The 18,227-nt window shown below is 34.8% G+C and overlaps 1 protein-coding gene across 2 annotated transcripts; it reads right to left on the bottom strand.

Annotated features, from left to right (window-relative positions):
• Positions 1 to 11,557: 11,557 nt before the first annotated feature.
• LOC107935816 (adrenodoxin-like protein 2, mitochondrial) lies at positions 11,558 to 15,209 on the bottom strand. 2 transcript variants are annotated; one of them, XM_041098098.1, is made up of 8 exons: positions 14,900 to 15,209; positions 14,581 to 14,790; positions 14,271 to 14,338; positions 13,266 to 13,381; positions 12,490 to 12,596; positions 12,305 to 12,354; positions 12,112 to 12,194; positions 11,558 to 11,968 (listed from the first exon to the last, which is right to left on the bottom strand). In XM_041098098.1, exons 2-8 carry the CDS (start codon positions 14,636 to 14,638, stop codon positions 11,854 to 11,856), a joined length of 597 nt encoding a protein of 198 aa, XP_040954032.1. In that variant the 5' UTR covers positions 14,639 to 14,790; positions 14,900 to 15,209; the 3' UTR covers positions 11,558 to 11,853. The 2 variants fall into 2 exon arrangements, with proteins under 2 accessions (XP_040954032.1, XP_016723926.1); XM_016868437.2 differs by having other exon boundaries at positions 14,581 to 14,661.
• Between the last annotated feature and the right edge of the window lie 3,018 nt (positions 15,210 to 18,227).

Raw genomic sequence — 18,227 nt, 5'->3', positions numbered from 1 at the left:
AACATAGTTATATGAGCTTCAGGACAACTAGTCCTGTTGTACTTTTCAAACTCTGGCATCTTGAATTTAGGCGAGAGCATTAAATCAGGAACCAAACTCAAATCTTTGACGTCAACTCCGCATTGGCAGTCGGTGTTCTCCATGGCTCTAAATTTCTCCTCTAGCCATCTGCACCGGTCCTCGAGTTGTTTTGGCAGGTTCATTCTTACTTTTTCCATTTCTGCCATGTCATCGAGATCAGGGACCACAGGGTTGGTAGGGTTGTCCCCGGGATTAGAACCTGAGCCTACTTGAAAGTGCATTGGTACCAAGGCGCCAGATCGATATTGAGGCCCAATAGTGACAGGTGCTCTTTGGGGGCACATATCTAGCTGTGCCTGAGTGCTTGTCGGGGTAAAACCTGGAGGATAAACAGGGTCCTCCTGATCAATTCTTGAATTAATTGCAGGGCTCTTTCCTTTATCAGCCAATAATTGTGCTAGCTGGTTCATAATTCTTTGGGATTCCAGCGCGTCTTGTTGGATTCTATCCAATTGTTCTTGCATCTTATCTTGCATTTCTTTTTGCATTTGTTCCAGCCTTTCTAACCTCTGGTCCATTGCTTTTGCTTGGCGACGAGTTCCGTAGTGATATTTGATTGGCGAATTCTTGTTGGTTTCCAGGGTAACTGAAATAATTTTACCTAATTAGGGTCACTTCGTGAAAATCTAATGCATATGATGCAATATAATGCAAATGCATGAAATGAATGCAAAAAAAGAGATGTTGATTCTTGGTTCAATTCTATTAGAACAACTTGACTAGAAAACAAATCTCTTTAAATAAAGCGGATATATATACGGCTTTGGCGTCATAGGCAGGGGCATTCGATCCTATTCTATCTCTTTTTTCTTCATCCGGGCCGTGACTCGTTACTCACTCATCCTCGTGATACTCGTTGGCTTCTCTTTACGAAAGCTCGGCGGCTCTCGAATAATCTTTGTCACCTTGAATTCTTGGGCAACGGAGCAATGGTTGTATAGTCCTCCATTAAACTATCATCCTTCTCTTATCACGTTTTTTTGGACCATATTCGGACAACCGTATTATTATTCACTTTATCAAGAAACTCATTTCCTTATGACAAGCTCTCTATTTAATAACCGAACGTGAATCAACGCCTCTTTTTATGATGAAAGTGCAATGCAATCATAACAAAAGGAAATAGGTTAGTACAAAGCAAAAGCAAGCAAGAATAAATAGAACGCCTATTCGGGCGACCACTAGGGGTTTGAAGTGGTTCTACCTAGGGTGGGCTCCTAAGGTCTTCTATATGCGGTTCGGTTCTAAAGCAAAGGTACCCGAACCAGCAGATTCCTCTATCCTCACCCATTATAGGCTCATACGGACAGAGTTCAGTTCAGGGGAATACACTTCCCTATGGCTGCACGGAGATGAAAATCTCACGAAGACATAGGTACGGATGTATCCCGAAAGCGATCCACTATCCTGCACAGAGGTGAAAACCTCACGAAGGACTAGTTTCTCACTCCCACTTAAAAGAGTGTGACCAGTGGTCATGCAATGCAATGTGTAGAGATATAAAAATAAAATACAGAACATGATGAAAAATATAACTCAAAACAAAAGAGATGCAATGACAGGATCGTAAATTTAAATCAAATTTTCAACCTTCGACAAAAAAACAAGAAATAATCAACACGTGGCTTGACTCTCTTATTGCATCCCCAGTGGAGTCGCCAAGCTGTTGACACCATTTTTTTGATGAAAACGGGGTCGAATTGGATTTTGAAAATGAAAACAAAAATGGGAGTTGCCACCAATCTTTTTTGATGAGGTGTGATTGGGTCACCGAAAAGTGGTTGTTTTTAATAAACGATTTAATTTTTATTAAAACAACGATTTTGGTCTATGAAATTCAGAAAAATGGGCTCGGGAGTCGGTTACGCACGAAGAAGGATTAGCACCCTCGATACGCCCAAAATTGGTACCTTGTTGATTACTTAATGTCTTGGTGTCGAAAATTAAAACTCGAAAAGAATTTAAAAATACGATCCCTCTTTATTGTGTTATTTTAAAATTACTCGAATAGATAAAAATGGAAAATGCCTTCTTATCTCGAAGTAACAAGATGTCACATCCAATAAGTTAGGACCCGACATCTCGTATTTTGAGAGTAAGCTTGCCTTATATTTTTTATTTAAACCTCATTTATTTTAGTTTTAAAAGGATATTCAATTATTTAGAATTAACGAGAGAAAAATCGAAGCTCAGTGAGTTAGGGCACGATTTTTTTTCTCGGATTTTCTAAATACGAAATATTTCCTTATTAAAAAAATTTCTTTTTGATGTATGGTGTTAATATGCATAGAAAAACAATAACAAATACGACGAGGTAAGCATAGTAATATGAGTAACAACCATATAATATGCAAAATGAAATAACGAGGTGATTACATAAACAAAGCAAACGAATAAATAAATAGAACTAACAATTTAGAAAAGTAAAAGTGTACATGGATAAATAAATAAACACCAAATAACAATGATAATAAATGAAATAAATACAATTATGTAAAAAGTATGTATGCATGTATAATTTTAAGTTATGAAAATAAGAAATGCATATAAATTATAGAGTATAAAAATGTATATAAATATATATATTAAATAAAAAAACCTGTAAGTATTATAAAATAAAAATGTAAGTATGTTCATATGTACATTTAAAAATGTATATAGGTATACTTATATTTTTAGATTATAAAGTATACACAAAAGAGGAATATATGTTTATACATATGTAGTAGTTATAAAATATAAAACACGTGTATGTATAAATCTATAACATAAAATATGTGCGTATGTATATTATAAAAAAAATGTGTATATACATGTATATATGAAAATAAAAAAACCATATAGATTGTAGCATATATAAAAAAATATAAGTATGTATATATATTGATTGTAAAAATATGTACGTATTAAGACGCATGCATGTACATGTATATGACAAAATCTGAAATTTTTAAAATATATATATAACATTAAGTAAAATATTAAATAAAACTGGTGTTAAATATGTATATTTATATAAAATAAAAATAAATAAATAAAAAAACTTGAAGGTAAAAAGGCCGAGGATCGAATTGGAATCAGGCCAATAATTTGGGACCAAATTCGCAAATAAAAGGGTCAGGGGCTGAAATGAAGCGCGCTCAAGGCTCGAAGGACCCTCAGGGAAATATTCCCCAGTCCAAGACGCAGCGTTTCAGCGCAAAGGCCTGTACACGGTCAAAGGACCTGATTGAAACAAAAAACAAAATTCGCAGCCCAAATCTAAAAGAAACAGAAAGTTAGATTGCGCTTCAGCGCAAAACGGAGGGACTAAATGCATAAATTACCCATTTAGGGCAAAGCATGCGCAAATCTCCCCCTTTAAACGGCACCGTATCACAATCAAAATAAAAACTAAAAAAAATTGCTTTATTTTTCTGCTACTTTATTCTTTACAGAACGCAAGAAAAAAAAGAAAAAATAAAGGGAAACCCCCCTTCTCTGCTAGGGTTCCAAGATTGAAACCCTGCCGCCGCTATGCCTCCGTTGTCCGGTGATCGCAGCCGTGCGAAGACGGCTCCTATCGGCGCCTTGAAACGCGCTCATGGGACAAGGCCATGGAACGAAGAGACGAGGGGAAAGAGAAGAACTTCGGCCCCTCCTTGAACCCACATCCGGCGATGGTGAATCACCATCGACGGCGGGCCTATGGGCCGGTTCAGGTAACCTTCTTTTTTTCCCTTTTTTTTAATTACTTTTAAATAGATTTGAAATAAAAGAAAAGAAAAAAACAAAAACTATGAAAAAGAGAATGAAGAGAACAGGTTTTTTAAAGAAGAACAACCTTTTGGAACTTCAGTTTCTGATTTTCGATTTATTGATGGGTGTTCGTAAAAAAAAGTACAAAGAGATATTGTGGCTTTTTTATAGCCAAATTACAAAAACCGTTCTGTTTCTAATCCTTGTCCTTTGCCATTTATAACTGTTGTTGCTTTGTTTGGTGGTCTCTTGCAGGTGTCAGACACGCGTGGAGGAGGCGTGCGGCGGCGACGAACAGAGGCAGTGGCAATGGTAGGCCTAAGGGCGACCCTAGGTGCGGCGCACCTAGGGTTCTCTTTTCTTTTTCTGCTATCTTTTTGCTGTTGGTTTTGGGTTTAGTTGGGCTAGGTTTTTAATTTTTGTTTTGGGCCATTGTTTTTATTTTTACTGGGCCAGCGAATTTGGGCTTCTACAAATACCATGCGGGAATTAGGGGACACTCGATTGAGAATTGCACTGCCTTCAAGAAGCAAGTTCAAAGACTCATCAATATGGGTATTGTCAAGTTTGGTGACTCGTCTAGTGTAGAAAATCTGCTACCCAATCATGATTGATAATGGAAGGAATGCAATGTATAGAGAAGTGGTGAGATTTTCACATCGATGTCATATGTGCAGACAAAACTAAAAGGGTCCTTGTTAGATATTCGCCTGGGAGGTGTTATAAATAATAGAGTAACGTTCAAAACACACTTGTTGCTTTTAGCCTAGAAGCAATAAGAGCTTCTTTGTGAAATAGGCTCATGTCTGAACATTATTATTTTAATGAAATACATTATTGCAATCATCTTTGAGCAAATGTTCTTTCATTCTTTACGATTCTTTCATTCTTTAGGATTTTTTCTGCCAAACCATTCATTCATTCATTCATTCATTCATGTTATTTATAAATTCATACATTCTTTTGTATATTCTTTGGTACCTATTATGGGTCCCCAGATATCAATGACATGAGTAACGCTGCTACAGACTCAGAACCTCCTTTTGAGTGAGACATGTGTTTAAAGGGATCTCATGACTTTGAAGATGACATAGATTGTAGCTTATCTCCAGACTTGAGGAGGATGATAGAATAAGAGGATAAGACAGATCCTACCTCATATGGAATCATTAGAAATTGTCAACTTAGTGAAGATTAAAATTGACATGACCACAAAGACGAAGTGGGACCTTATGAATTACCCTAAGAATTCAATGATGTTTTCACATGGTCATACCCAGATATGCTCGGGTTAAGCACTGACTTTATAATCTGAATAACAGCATGATGTCAGAAATTTACAGTAGGTTCAGCATTAATGTTATGAACGATACAGTGAAATTTCTTTACTGGGGCAATGTCATTCTCTTTGGCTTATCATAGCTTTGCTCATTGAAGTCGAATTGCCATTTCTCTACATTTTTATCCTAAAAGGAAGATCCGAAGGTTCGTCCTAGAGAATTTCACAAGAGGGAGCTAGTGTTAAAAAAGATCATTCCTATACAAAAGGATTTTAGAGGAAGATGGATGCCAAATTAGGAGGGTCTATATGTTGTAAAGAAAGCCTTTTCTGGGGAAGCTTTGATCTTGAGTGAGATGGATGGTAAAGATTGTCCAAGCCCTGTAAACTCAGATTCAGTTAAGAAGTATTTTTCCTAAAAAGGAGGACCAAGGTGAAAGCCTACAAAGGGCGCCTTGAGTAAAAAAAAAGTATAGAGGCCAAGGTGAAAACCCGCAAAGGGAGCCTTGAGACCAAAGAGATTTGAGTTGAAAACCCGAAAAATGCGGCTCAAATGTTGATCAAAATGGCGTTTGAAATTATCAGAGCAGCTCAAATACTGATCAGAATGGGGCATGCAGTGGTCTTGCTACACCTGAATCAACAGGAAAGGGTAGGCGACATCTTGGGGCATCGACAAAGTACTGTTGATTTCCTAAACATGTGTTAAAATCAGAATGGTCTTTAGAAAGTTTGTACAGAGAAGTTCAAGCTGCGATATCTGGGGCACCTAATCCTTATACTATTTTTGTTATTCTTGGAACACTTCATTCATTTCCAAGATACGCATTCCTAAATCAATTTCTTTGTTATCCATCTTTATTATCTTTGACAATTTATTCATTTCGAGCTATGTTCAGAACCAAATCTATTCTTATCCATGATCTTTTTACAAGCATGTTGCATTAGAATAATGATTAATGGACTAATAAAACTTTCACAAAGAAAGTTTTGCATATTACTCTAGAAGTTTCTAAATAATACAGGAACCTCAAACAGGACTATTGTTTAGAACGCACCAAGTTCAAAGGTTGGAAATCCGATAAAGAAGAGTCCAAATTAAGACTATCCCTTTGAATTTTGTTGTCTAAAATATTGATTGAATAAAATGGCAAGATGTCGTGTTGGTGACAAAGCTTCAATGAACAACCAAGCAATGATCACCGAATAATAAGAAGAAGTTGTTCTTGGAGAAGAAAATTCTTCATTTGTGCATGAGCATTTGGTATGACACCCTGGGAATGGTGTAAGAGACCAAAGAGTTTCATATTCGGTATCCTTGAATTGTGATAGCAGAGGATTGAGAAAAGGCCAAATCTTTTTTCTCTTGGGTTACAACGGGAGAAAGATGGTACAAATTTTGCATCCCAGTGGATCAAACTTGGAGGTTTACAGTGGGGGCAATCTGGTCAAGTATTTCTTTAGAGACGCCAGTCAAGCAAAAAGGCTATAGCACATTAGTGATGAAACTTTAATAAACTTTGAGTAATGATAACCTAAGTGATAAGGAGGGATCATTCTCGAAAAATGAAATTTTGTATTCATTCAAATGTCATCCATACACGTCTAGTTAGGAGCATTTAATTCATTCTAATCATGACATCCTAATCTCTAGAAATAAATCATACAGGTCATGTTCCCCAGAGAACGGATCGGTGAAATTATAAAGCTTTATCTCCCTAAGCAGCACTGGAGCAGTTTGAAGATGGCATTCATGATCTTGTCTTCCCATACTAGTGGCGAAGTAGATCGAAGAAAGAAAATCTTGTCTTCATGTATCGGCATGAAATAGATCAAAGGTAGCAGATCTTGTCTTCATGTATTGGCGTGAAATAGATCGAAGAAAACGGATCTTGTCTTCATGTATTGGCATGAAGTAGATCAAAAATAGTAGATCTTGTCTTCCCATTCTAGTGGCGAAGTAGATCGAAGAAAGCAGATCTTGTCTTCATGTATTGGCGTGAAGTAAATTAAAGATAGCAGATCTTGTCTTCATATATTGGCGTGAAGTAGATCGAAGATAGCAAATCTTGTCTTCCCATACTAGTGGCGAAGTAGATCGAAAAAAGTAGATCTTGTCTTCATGTCTTGGCGTGAAGTAGATCAAAGATAGCAGATCTTGTCTTCATGCATTAGCGTGAAGTAGATCGAAGATAGCAGATCTTGTCTTCCCATACTAAGGGCGAAGTAGATCGAAGAAAGCAGATCTTGTCTTCATGTATTGGTGTGAAGTAGATCGAAGATAGCAGATCTTGTCTTCATGTATTGGTGTGAAGTAGATCGAAGATAGCAGATCTTGTCTTCCCATACTGGTGGCGAAGTAGATCGAAGAAAGCAGATCTTGTCTTCATGTATCTGCATGAAGTAGATCAAAGGTAGCAGATCTTGTCTTCCTATACTGGTGGCGAAGTAGATCGAAGAAAGTAGATCTTGTCTTCATGTATTAGCATGAAATAGATCGAAGATGACAGATCTTGTCTTCATGTATTGGCATGAAGTATATCAAAGATAGCAGATCTTGTCTTCCTATACTGGTGGCGAAGTAGATCGAACGGCATGAAGTAGATCAAAGGTAGCAGATCAAAGGAAGCAGATCTTGTCTTCCCATACTGGTGGCGAAGTAGATCGAAGAAAACAGATATTATCTTCATGTATTGGCATGAAGTAGATCGAAGATGGCAGATCTTGTCTTCATGTATTGGCATGAAGTAGATCAAAGATAGCAGATCTTGACTTCCCATACTGGTGGCGAAGTAGATTGAAGATACAAGTCTTATCCTCCTGAAGTTGCAATGGGGCAGATTGAAGATGGCGAATCTTATCTCTCTGAAGTTGCAGTGGAGTATATTAAAGCCAATAATCCTATCTCCCTGAAGTTGCAGTGGAGCGGATTAAAACCACAGATCTTATCTCCCTGAGGTTGCAACGGAGCAGACCGAGTATGCAAGTCTTATCCCCCTGAAGTTGCAGTGGGGCAGACTGAAGATGATGAATCTTACTTCCCTGGCGGTGTAGTGGAACAGATTGAAGCTACAACAGCGAATCTTACTTCCTTGACATTGCAGTTAAACAGATTAAAGTTACGAGTCCTATCTCCCCGACGTTGGGTGGAATGGATAGATGCACCAAATCCTATACCTCTGAAGATGCAGTAGGATGGAATGAGGCTACTTGAAGAGGAAGAGCACCAAGATCCAGCGCAAACGGGCAAAATTGGTCTTTCTTAGTCTTTGCTCCATTCCCGTTACACGACAATGAGCAAAAAGGGGCAGCTGTACATGCCCAAATTGATCGGCCCACTCAAAACAGACCCAATTAACAGCCCAAAACCCAAATTAACCTTAAGCCTACAAACTAAAATTTTCTAGCAAAAAACCCTAGTGACAGCCTCCAGCAACTCCAGCCGCCGCACGACTCGGAGCCAGAGTGCCCCTCTACGAGAGTTGCGCCTCCACGTGCGTGCGCACTCCTCAACAGCCTCCATACCTGCGAAAAAACTAATCTAAACAACAACAATCGCAAATAACAGAATATAAAATAGCTTTTTGATTTTTTTTTATTTTTTTTGGCTATATAAAGCCATTTCAGAGATTGTAAAAGGGGGAGAGGAAAATAAAGAAATCTTTTGAATACTAAAGGTGAATTTTTTCGTTTTATTCTTGGGTGTTCATCATTCTTAGATAGGATTTTCTTTTTTTCTTTTTTTTTTTGTTGTTTTTGATTTTTCGGTTAAAATATAAAAAAGGAGAGAGGATCTTACCTAGTGCCGTCGCGGTGTCCCCTCTCCGTCGCAATCAGAGGTTGGGGCATCATCGAAGGCCGTGGGATGGCTTGAGTGGCGGCGGCGGCATAAAAAAGAGAAACCCTAGCAGAGGTTTTCTCTGGTATTTAGAATTGAGAAGGGAAAAATAAATTTTGAAGGGAAATTTTAGGTTTTATAACAGCTGCAAAACAGCGCCGTATGGGGCTATAACCCGCGCGGTGACCCGACCCTGTCCCAGGATCCGCGCATTTCTTTAAAATAGGCCAATTGCACATTTGGTCCTCTATCTTGTGAGGGGTGTTTAAATCAGTCTGTTTTTTCCTTAAATTTTGGCCCAAATATTTTACCCGCGTGACATTTTATTCCAGTGCTACGCAGCATTTAGGAGGGTGGGATTAATTTCCCTTTTGGTCCTCCATTGTTTCCTGCGCATTCAAGTTGATCCTTTTTTATTTATTTTGAATCTGCCCCCATTTTTTCGTCTTTAGTTCAATTCAGTCCATCTGTTTGAACTATTTTTACTATTTTTTAACATCATTATCATTATTATATTATGCTATTATTATTTACTATTATTATTATTTTTTATTTATTTTATATTCATATGCATGCATCGATTTTTATTTCATATATATTGTTTTGTATATAGTACACGTATATTGGTACATATTTTATACATAGGTTTTTTTTTATTACCTAACTTTTATACACACATATATATACTTCTATACTATGGTTTCAAAATTTTTTTTTATAAATATGTATATACGTACGTTTTTTATATTTTTTTTCATATTTTTTTTACAAACACATATATATGTATACATACACATTTTAAAATCCACATATGTTTCCCACATTTTACAATTCAAAATACACATTTTTTATATTATATATATATACGTTTTTATATTTTTGAGTTATTATAAACATTTTTATTATTCTATATATACTCCGTTATTTATATACATACTGTACATATATATAAGTATTTTAATATACATATACGTATTTTCATGATTTATCAATACATGTATACTTATACATTTTTTATTTTGTAAATATATACACATATACGTACTTCTATACTTTTATTTTATTTTCACAATTTTCATATACATATCTTGTAAATATACATAATTTAAATTAAAGTATTTGTTGCATGTTATACATTAACTTTTTAACATACCTTTTAGAAAATATTTATTTTAGTTGCATCAAAGCATTAAAATCGTCATATTTTGTAAATTTTCAAAATATTTGGCATTCATGATTCTCGAGAAAGATCATGTCCTAACTTACTAGATTGCGATTATTTTTCGACGAATTTAGAAAGCCAAGTATTCATTTTACAATAAATTCATAAATTTCAAATAAAAGCTTATTCTCGGGAATTTAAAAATGTCGGGTCCTAACTTACTGGTCCTGACATTCTATTATCTCGAAATAAGAATATCTAAAACAAAATGCAATATTCGGTATTTTGAAGATTTAAAAATATTGTGCCCTAACTCACTGGGTGTGGTGTTTTATTTCTTTGAAATAAGAATGTTTTATTATCTTGATTCATTCACGAGATAAAAAGTTTTCTTTTAAAATCTTTTCAAATTTTCGACACCAAGACATTAAATAATCAAATTCGGTACCGATTTTGGGCGTTGCGAGAGTGCTAACCCTTACTCGTGCGTAACTGACTCCCGAACTTGTTTTCTCAAATTTCATAGACCAAAATTATTTTTAAAGTGAGCCGATCACACCTCAATCAAAGATCGGTGGCGACTCCAATTTTTGTTTTTTTTTCAAGTCGACAACTAAATTTTTGTTTTCAAAAAAATAGTTTCGACAATTATTTTATTTGTAGCTAACATCTTCTCAAGAAGGTCATAAATAATTATTAGATTATTACATTTATAATGCACAACAAATATTTTTATAAGTTCGTAGTACAAAAAAACTGAGGATTCAGTTAAATTGATGAAGTTAATACTTTAAAGTGGTAAATATAGGCAAGTAAAAAAGAGAGTTTTATGTCATTTCTTAATTAAATTTGAATTCGGATTAACGAATGACACTAATTTAATATAAATATTAAATTTTTTAGAACTTTTTCAGAACTAGCATTTTTCGTAATGAAACTTGTTATACATAAATATCTCGGCCACAATATGGGTCCCACCAAACAACCCTTTATATGCATCTCTCCTGATTAGCGCTAAGGGGGATATTTTTGGGATTCTTCCTCTCATATAGTTCTTAACTTCTTCTTTCAGAGCTCTCAATCGGTGATGGCTCTCTGTCTTACTCCAAACCTCCTCCATTTTCTCCTTGCAAACACTTGTTTGTACCGATTGGTACGGGTATAAGTTAATATTGACTGAAACATAACATAGACTACAAGAACGGTACCTACCTACCTACTATCATGGTTAAAACCCTTCTAAAAGTACATTTTTAATTCTATCATGTGTTCTCACTTCGACGAAAATGATTTAATGTTAAAGCTTAAACCGTGTGTTCATGCTTTTTAAAAAACCAATGTTGAGCTTAATGGTAATGATCAGTTACTGATAACAATATTGTTACAATTATTTTATTTGTAACTACCAATTTCCCCCAAAAAGACTTACTATTCATTGAAAAAAAAAATACATGCTTACTAAATTATAACAGTCAGCGCAATGCATTCAACCTGTCATAACTGACATTGAGTTTCCTGCACTCTATATAAAAAGGTGCAGAACACAGTGTGGTCATGGGAGCTTTGATATATAGAATCAATGTCACACAATGATTATTGGGAATTCAATAAGCAATAATCAATACAAAAAGCAATCGTTCGAGGATAATATATGCTCCCCGATTCAAATAGGATTACTGAAGCTACAAAACTGGATGATTGGATCCTCTGTGCTCATTTAAATAGAGTTTGGTGTTGTATTGATACTGATCATGTCTAATGTGGTTTTGGAACATACCCGTCAACAGCAAAGTTTCGAGTGGCAGCAGGGATTGCTAAACGAATTCCATCAAGTTCAGGACTTGCAACTATTTGACATCCCAGACGAGACCTGAGATCATTCAAGAACATGGCAAATAGCAATCTATTTAGATTAAATTTCACACACAAACGCAAAAAAAAAAAACAAAAACAAAAAGAAAAACAAAAAAAAAACAAAAAACCCCTCCAGTAGATTATGAAGAAGGAACTCACGTTTCGGTAAGCCCAAAGGCCAGGTCCAACATGTCGTTCTCCTCATCAGTTGGATCTTCCAATTTATTATAGTACTCCATGTCCTAACAAATGAGTCAATAGTTAAGAGGATAATCAGGTTGAAATAACATTAGTATGTATTAACATAAACTAATTAACAGCACGTTTGGTAAATATAATGCCAATAGCATACCATCACTATGACATGGCATGTTGAACAAGCAAGTGAACCCTCACATGCTCCTGAAACGACAGTATAAACAGACATCAATTATTAGCAATGAAAGGGTTCGGTAAACGAATTACCCCAAGAAGATAAGAGTTAGGTCCAAGGAAAGCTAGAAAATTATGGGTTCAATTATGGATCATGATCCTCGCCTTCAAGTTCTATATCATTTTCATGAGCTGCTGCCAGCATAGACATTCCAATAGGCACTCGAATGGGGATTTCTTCTCCATCCTTTGAAACAAATGTAACAGATATCCTGCCAAATAAGACAAACTACCGTGAAGAAAAACGACCAAAATTTATCATAAAAAAATCAATTTTAGATTAAATGCATACGGATCCATTAAGTTTATAAAGAGTAAATGTAGGGGGGGAAGGCACTCAAAGTCCGCTTTCAAAGTTGGTGAATGTCATAAGTTGCAATCTAAATCTCCCACCAACAAAAGAAGTGTAAGAGCCATATCATGCAGAGATGGACAGTAGACCAGAAAAGCACACCAACAAAATCCACAATTAATTAAAGGTGCATGCATACGTAGATGCAAGTCCTATTAACGAGTTCCGGAGCTTAGGATGTTATCCAACCTAAAATCTTTGCTAAGGCATTAATTGACCACCAAAGTTCAAGTTTGCTTTGAAGCACGCCAAATATGTCAAATAATAATTCATCCTGACAAAGAAATGCTTTTCCTAAGTAGTATCAATATAGAATTAGCTTAAAATGATAAGTTGTAAATCAAAATTACGTTTGTGTATTTCTTCTTTAATGTTTGTGTCCATTCTAAAAAACGAAAAGGAATCAGGAAGTTTACATAATCTAAATAGATAATTCACCAATCTAAGAAGATTATCACTAAATAAAAGATCCATCACTTCATCCCACGGTCATAGACTGTTCTTACATTTATATTTAAAAAGAACTTACGTTTCTTTCTCTTCATCCCCTCCTGCAGAAGCACCATCAGAAGCTGAGGTAGAAAAACCATGATGCTTTTGAAATATGGAACCTTGAAAGGCTCTAGTTTCTGGCAGTAATTCAAGCTGTCCAAAAAGAATTGAATACACAAGAAAAAGATTATGGGAAAATTTCCCTAATAATTTGTTGAACACGAAATCTTTTATTTTTTTTCAAGATAAATAGTTATAATTGAAATCCTTTCTTATCCAAATCTGAAAGCATAATATCAATCATATGTATGTCGTTCTTCAATGTTTATACCAATACCAACCATAGATTTGTAATACTTCAATGTTTCAGAAATTATTTTCTAAATATCCTGGCAACTATTTTTACCTCCAACTTATTAGTATTCAGATTTCATCAAATGTTTGTCTGACTTCAATCATATTTTCTAATCTAACAGTCATCCAAGATTAAGCATTATTAGTCTATTTTGCTATCCCTTTGACAAATCCAATAATTGCCACTATAACTAACATTAATCAAATCATTCCATCTCCTTAGAAAATAAAATCAATGCCATACTATTTCCATTCTGTAGACACAACAAGAGACCGTTCTTTCACAAGAAAACTGATCTTCACTAAGCCATCATAAGCTCATAAAAAACCACAATAATTTCATTATGTTAACAACTAATATATTCAAGACCGTCTAAAGCAAATCAGCTTAACTAGAAAGAACAGAAATTATTGATCGTGTCATTTGCTCATTGACTAGCATAGTTAACACATTTCTTCTCCTGATATCATAACTAGCTACCCATAAAAGAAGCTAATCTCATTAGAGTTCACAACTACAACTTCCACTTTAATCCTGATAAACTGCTATGTTTTCCATCATTTACACTCCACAGTCCAAGATTCCTACAGGGCCAAGCATGTCATAAGCGGCAGGATAACTTGGCCAATTGTCAACAACAACCCATATATTCTCTTATTGAAACATAAGAAAATGACCATCACTAACCGAAGACCACTGGTACTGACTGCACGGCCTTTGTGTATATCTTGCTCTAGACATATATGTATATCCACCTGTCAAAAAGAACGCAATCTGTGTATATCTTGCTCAAAAGACAGTTTCATACAAACCATGCATTTGTAGGAGCCTAAAAACTATACCACAATCATCAAAAGAAGTTGTCAGCTTAGTAATTAAAAGGGTATCACATTATTATTTAGAAATATCTCTAAATATTAATATTGCCAACAGAAAAAAAAATAGAACTAAAAATCAAAGCATAAGAAATGAAGCCAAATTGAAAATAAAAGCATACCTCTTGATAGCTCCTTGGCAACCCGAAATCCAACTCTAGAAAGCCTAGAAATTAACATAACTTCAAATAGAAAAGCAGGCCCTGTTTAATGAGGAGGAGGGCAGGCTTTAGAGCTAAAAAAATTCAGACTTTAACAAACACATCAAATTCCAAATGGACTTGCATGTAGAGCGAAATAATCAACAAAGTTCAACTGGGTATTCATCTAAGCTGTTGCATATTGATACAGAAAAGCAATTAAATCTCCAGAAAATAAGACATAACGAAAAAAGTGGCCGCCGGCGAGGAACTTCAGGAAATAAAATATAAATATATACACCTTTTGCAACGAGATAAGAGGGAATTGGAACTTGGCCTGGGACAATGATCCCTAATGCGCTTTAGGACAAAAACTCTGACTAGGTTTGAAGGTAAATAGTGGCCGCCGGCGAGGGCAGTTGGTTGAGGTTAGATGAACAATTTTTTTTGAAAAATATGCGCCGTAGAGTCTAAAAGGGAGAAGAAGAGAGAGTTCGAGACCAAACTCAACGAACGACGCCGTTTGAAGGAACTTTCACGTTAGAAAAAGGAAAATTATACAATGCAATGGAGATGCGGGTGATCGAACCCGTGCCCCTCGCATGCAAAGAAGAACGATTGTAATGAGATACCTTGGATCAATATAAATAGTCAAAGTCAATCAAATAATCAATTGAAGCCCCTCCCCCCCCCTAAATACTACCGACATCCTCAAAAGAGAAACCTTCTTTTACTACATAATTAACAATTCTAAAGTAAAAGATGAGTACATTGGACTTTTTTTAAAAAATAAACTAGTAATATGATTCAAATATGAAACTTTGAAAGAAAACTATCACTGTAAGATAAAAAAAAGGCAAATATATTGCATTCTTTATAAAGAAGAAAACAACACATAGTTAATATCTTCTAATCCAACACAATAACCACTCGTAACTACTTGTAATAGAGATTTTAAACGATGTCCCCAAGCATGTTAAAACTAGCAACTACTAAACCCTAAACCTCAAGCCATAACCATTAACTCTAACCCCTAACACTAGACCCTAAGCCATAACCATAAGCCTTAAACATAAAACCCTAACCATAAAACCTAAAACACTAAACTCTAAACTTAAAACCTAAAACTCAAAACCATAAAAATTGAAATCTCAATACCACAAAACATAAACCATGAAACCTTAAAGTCTTAAACTATAAGGCCTAAACCTTGAGCCCTAAGCTTAAAACTCAAAACCCTAACCCTTAGACCCTAAAGCCCTAAGCCATTAACTTTAGCCTTAACCTTTAAGCCTTTAACCTTCACCTTGACCCTTAACCCTAACCTTAAACCCTAAACTCGATTCCCAACCCAAAACCCTTAACCCTTAACTTAAACCTTAAACCCTTAATCCTAACCTTAAACCTTAACCTTTAACCCTTGAACCCTAAATTTTAAACCCTAACAATAGACCCTTAAACACAAACACTAAACCTTTAACCATAATAATGAAGTCTTAACCCTGACATTAAGCCTATAGATCATAAACCTTAAATCTACCCTAGGCCCTACATCCTAGATCATAAAACCTAGACCCAAACCTTAAACCTTAAACCCTAAACATTCATATTTATAATAGCCTATTTTTAGTGAAATCAGAATAGTGGTTTTGGGACCATAAATTCGATGAGTAAACTATTATTTTATTATTAATTTAATGTCTATAGGGATATTAATGAGGTCATATTAAAATTTCGTTAAGAAATTTTAATGTTTGTTTGATTAATAAAGTGAAAATGACTAAATCGTAAAAAGTAAAAGTAGAGTTCCATTAGTTAAAAGGGTCAAATGGCTATGGAACTTTAAAAGTAAGTTGACTTAGATGGTAATTAGACCATTATTATAGTTAGTTGACATTCATGGTGTAACACCCCTAACCTGTATTCGTCGTTAGAATAGGGTTACGGAGCATTACTAGAGATTACATTTCAAAACAATCAAAAATTTAAAACATATATTTCACAACATCATTCATAGCAAACTCCATTAATAACATACATATTGTCCCATATACGAGCCCTCGAGGCCCTAAAAACACATTAGAAACAAATCGAGACTAAATCAGGAACATATAGAATTTTTCGAGAAAATATGAAAATTTGCAAACTGCAGGGGTCACACGACCGTGTCGCCTGACCGTCTGTCACACATAGCTGAGACACACGCCCTAGTCTTTGGTCGTGTGGACGAAAAATAGGCCATTTTTCTCACCCATTCATGCATTTTCCATATATAAACAAGCCTTAAAGTTGCACTTAAAACATACATAACCAAGCTAAATTAATAAGACATATATTCATATAACCAATATGCCCAAAGGGTACCTCAATCACAACAACTAACATGTACTTTATAGATGCAAAATTTAGGCGCAAAACAACTAACTTGTAATCAATTTCATGCCAATATTTATCTCCATGTTCACATATTATAGTCACACTCATTATACCAATTTTTCCATTCAATGTTCATTAATAAGCATTAGCAAAAATAGCCATAAATGTCAACTACATTATCTATACCAAATAATCACATTCAAGCATATCAAAGGACAACTCATAACATACATTTTTAACTACCATTCCATCTTCCATCAATCAAGCACCATAAGCCATGATATCAACCATTATAAGTCCACAAACATATATCAACCTAACAACCATTTCAGTGACTCAAAATACCATAATTACAAGCCAAAACATAATGACTATAATATCAACCAAAACACCTATACATGTGCATATTTAAACAATTATCACTTAACTTTTTTTCATACCAAAACATAACATAATTGATACATAATAACCATACCATTTTGGCCATTTAAAGATACATTAACACATACTAATTCTGGTCATTTCAATACATACACCAATTTGACCATATTAACCACAACCAACAAGATATCAATAGTAACTTAAGTACCTCAAATCTAAGGCAACATTTCATACCATGATCATCAACTAAAATGACATATATTGTAATATCCTGAAAATTACTACTGAAATACCCTAAAAACTACTACAGTAAGAAATTAGGTATCCTTGATATAGTAAAATAAGGAAATAAAGAGACAAAAAGGGAAATTTTGAGTTATGGCAACATTGGGAAGTATATTATGATATATTAATTCAAGAAAGGATTAAATCGTAAAAGTGAGAAAAGTTATGTTGACCAAGAGTAAATACTCAAAATTTGAGGGGGTAAAGTGTGAATATGAAAAATTTGAAGGACCAATAGTGAAAATATTTTAAGGGTGGAATAATCTAGAAACTAAGGAAAATGGATGAATTAGGACCAAATTGCAAAGGTGAAGAATTTTAAGGGACTAAATCACAATTTTACCAAATTAAGTGATGACTCAAGGATGGAATTTTAAAAGATTATGAAGGGCAAAACGATCAATTAGAGAGAGAGAACTCTAGAAGGTAATGATGATGTTGGTGATATTTTTAATTAATTAATTAGATAAATGTTATTTAATTAATATTTTATTAATATTTTGAAAGAAATCATCATCTTCCCATGCATCCAACTTGAGAAGAAGAGAGAAAGAAAGAAAGTTTTGTTTTCTTTACAATTTGGTCCT

The sequence above is a fragment of the Gossypium hirsutum genome, chromosome D07 (assembly GCF_007990345.1).
Source record: "Gossypium hirsutum isolate 1008001.06 chromosome D07, Gossypium_hirsutum_v2.1, whole genome shotgun sequence".
Taxonomy (NCBI): Eukaryota; Viridiplantae; Streptophyta; class Magnoliopsida; order Malvales; family Malvaceae; genus Gossypium; species Gossypium hirsutum.
This window is presented reverse-complemented; position numbering and strand designations above follow the sequence as displayed.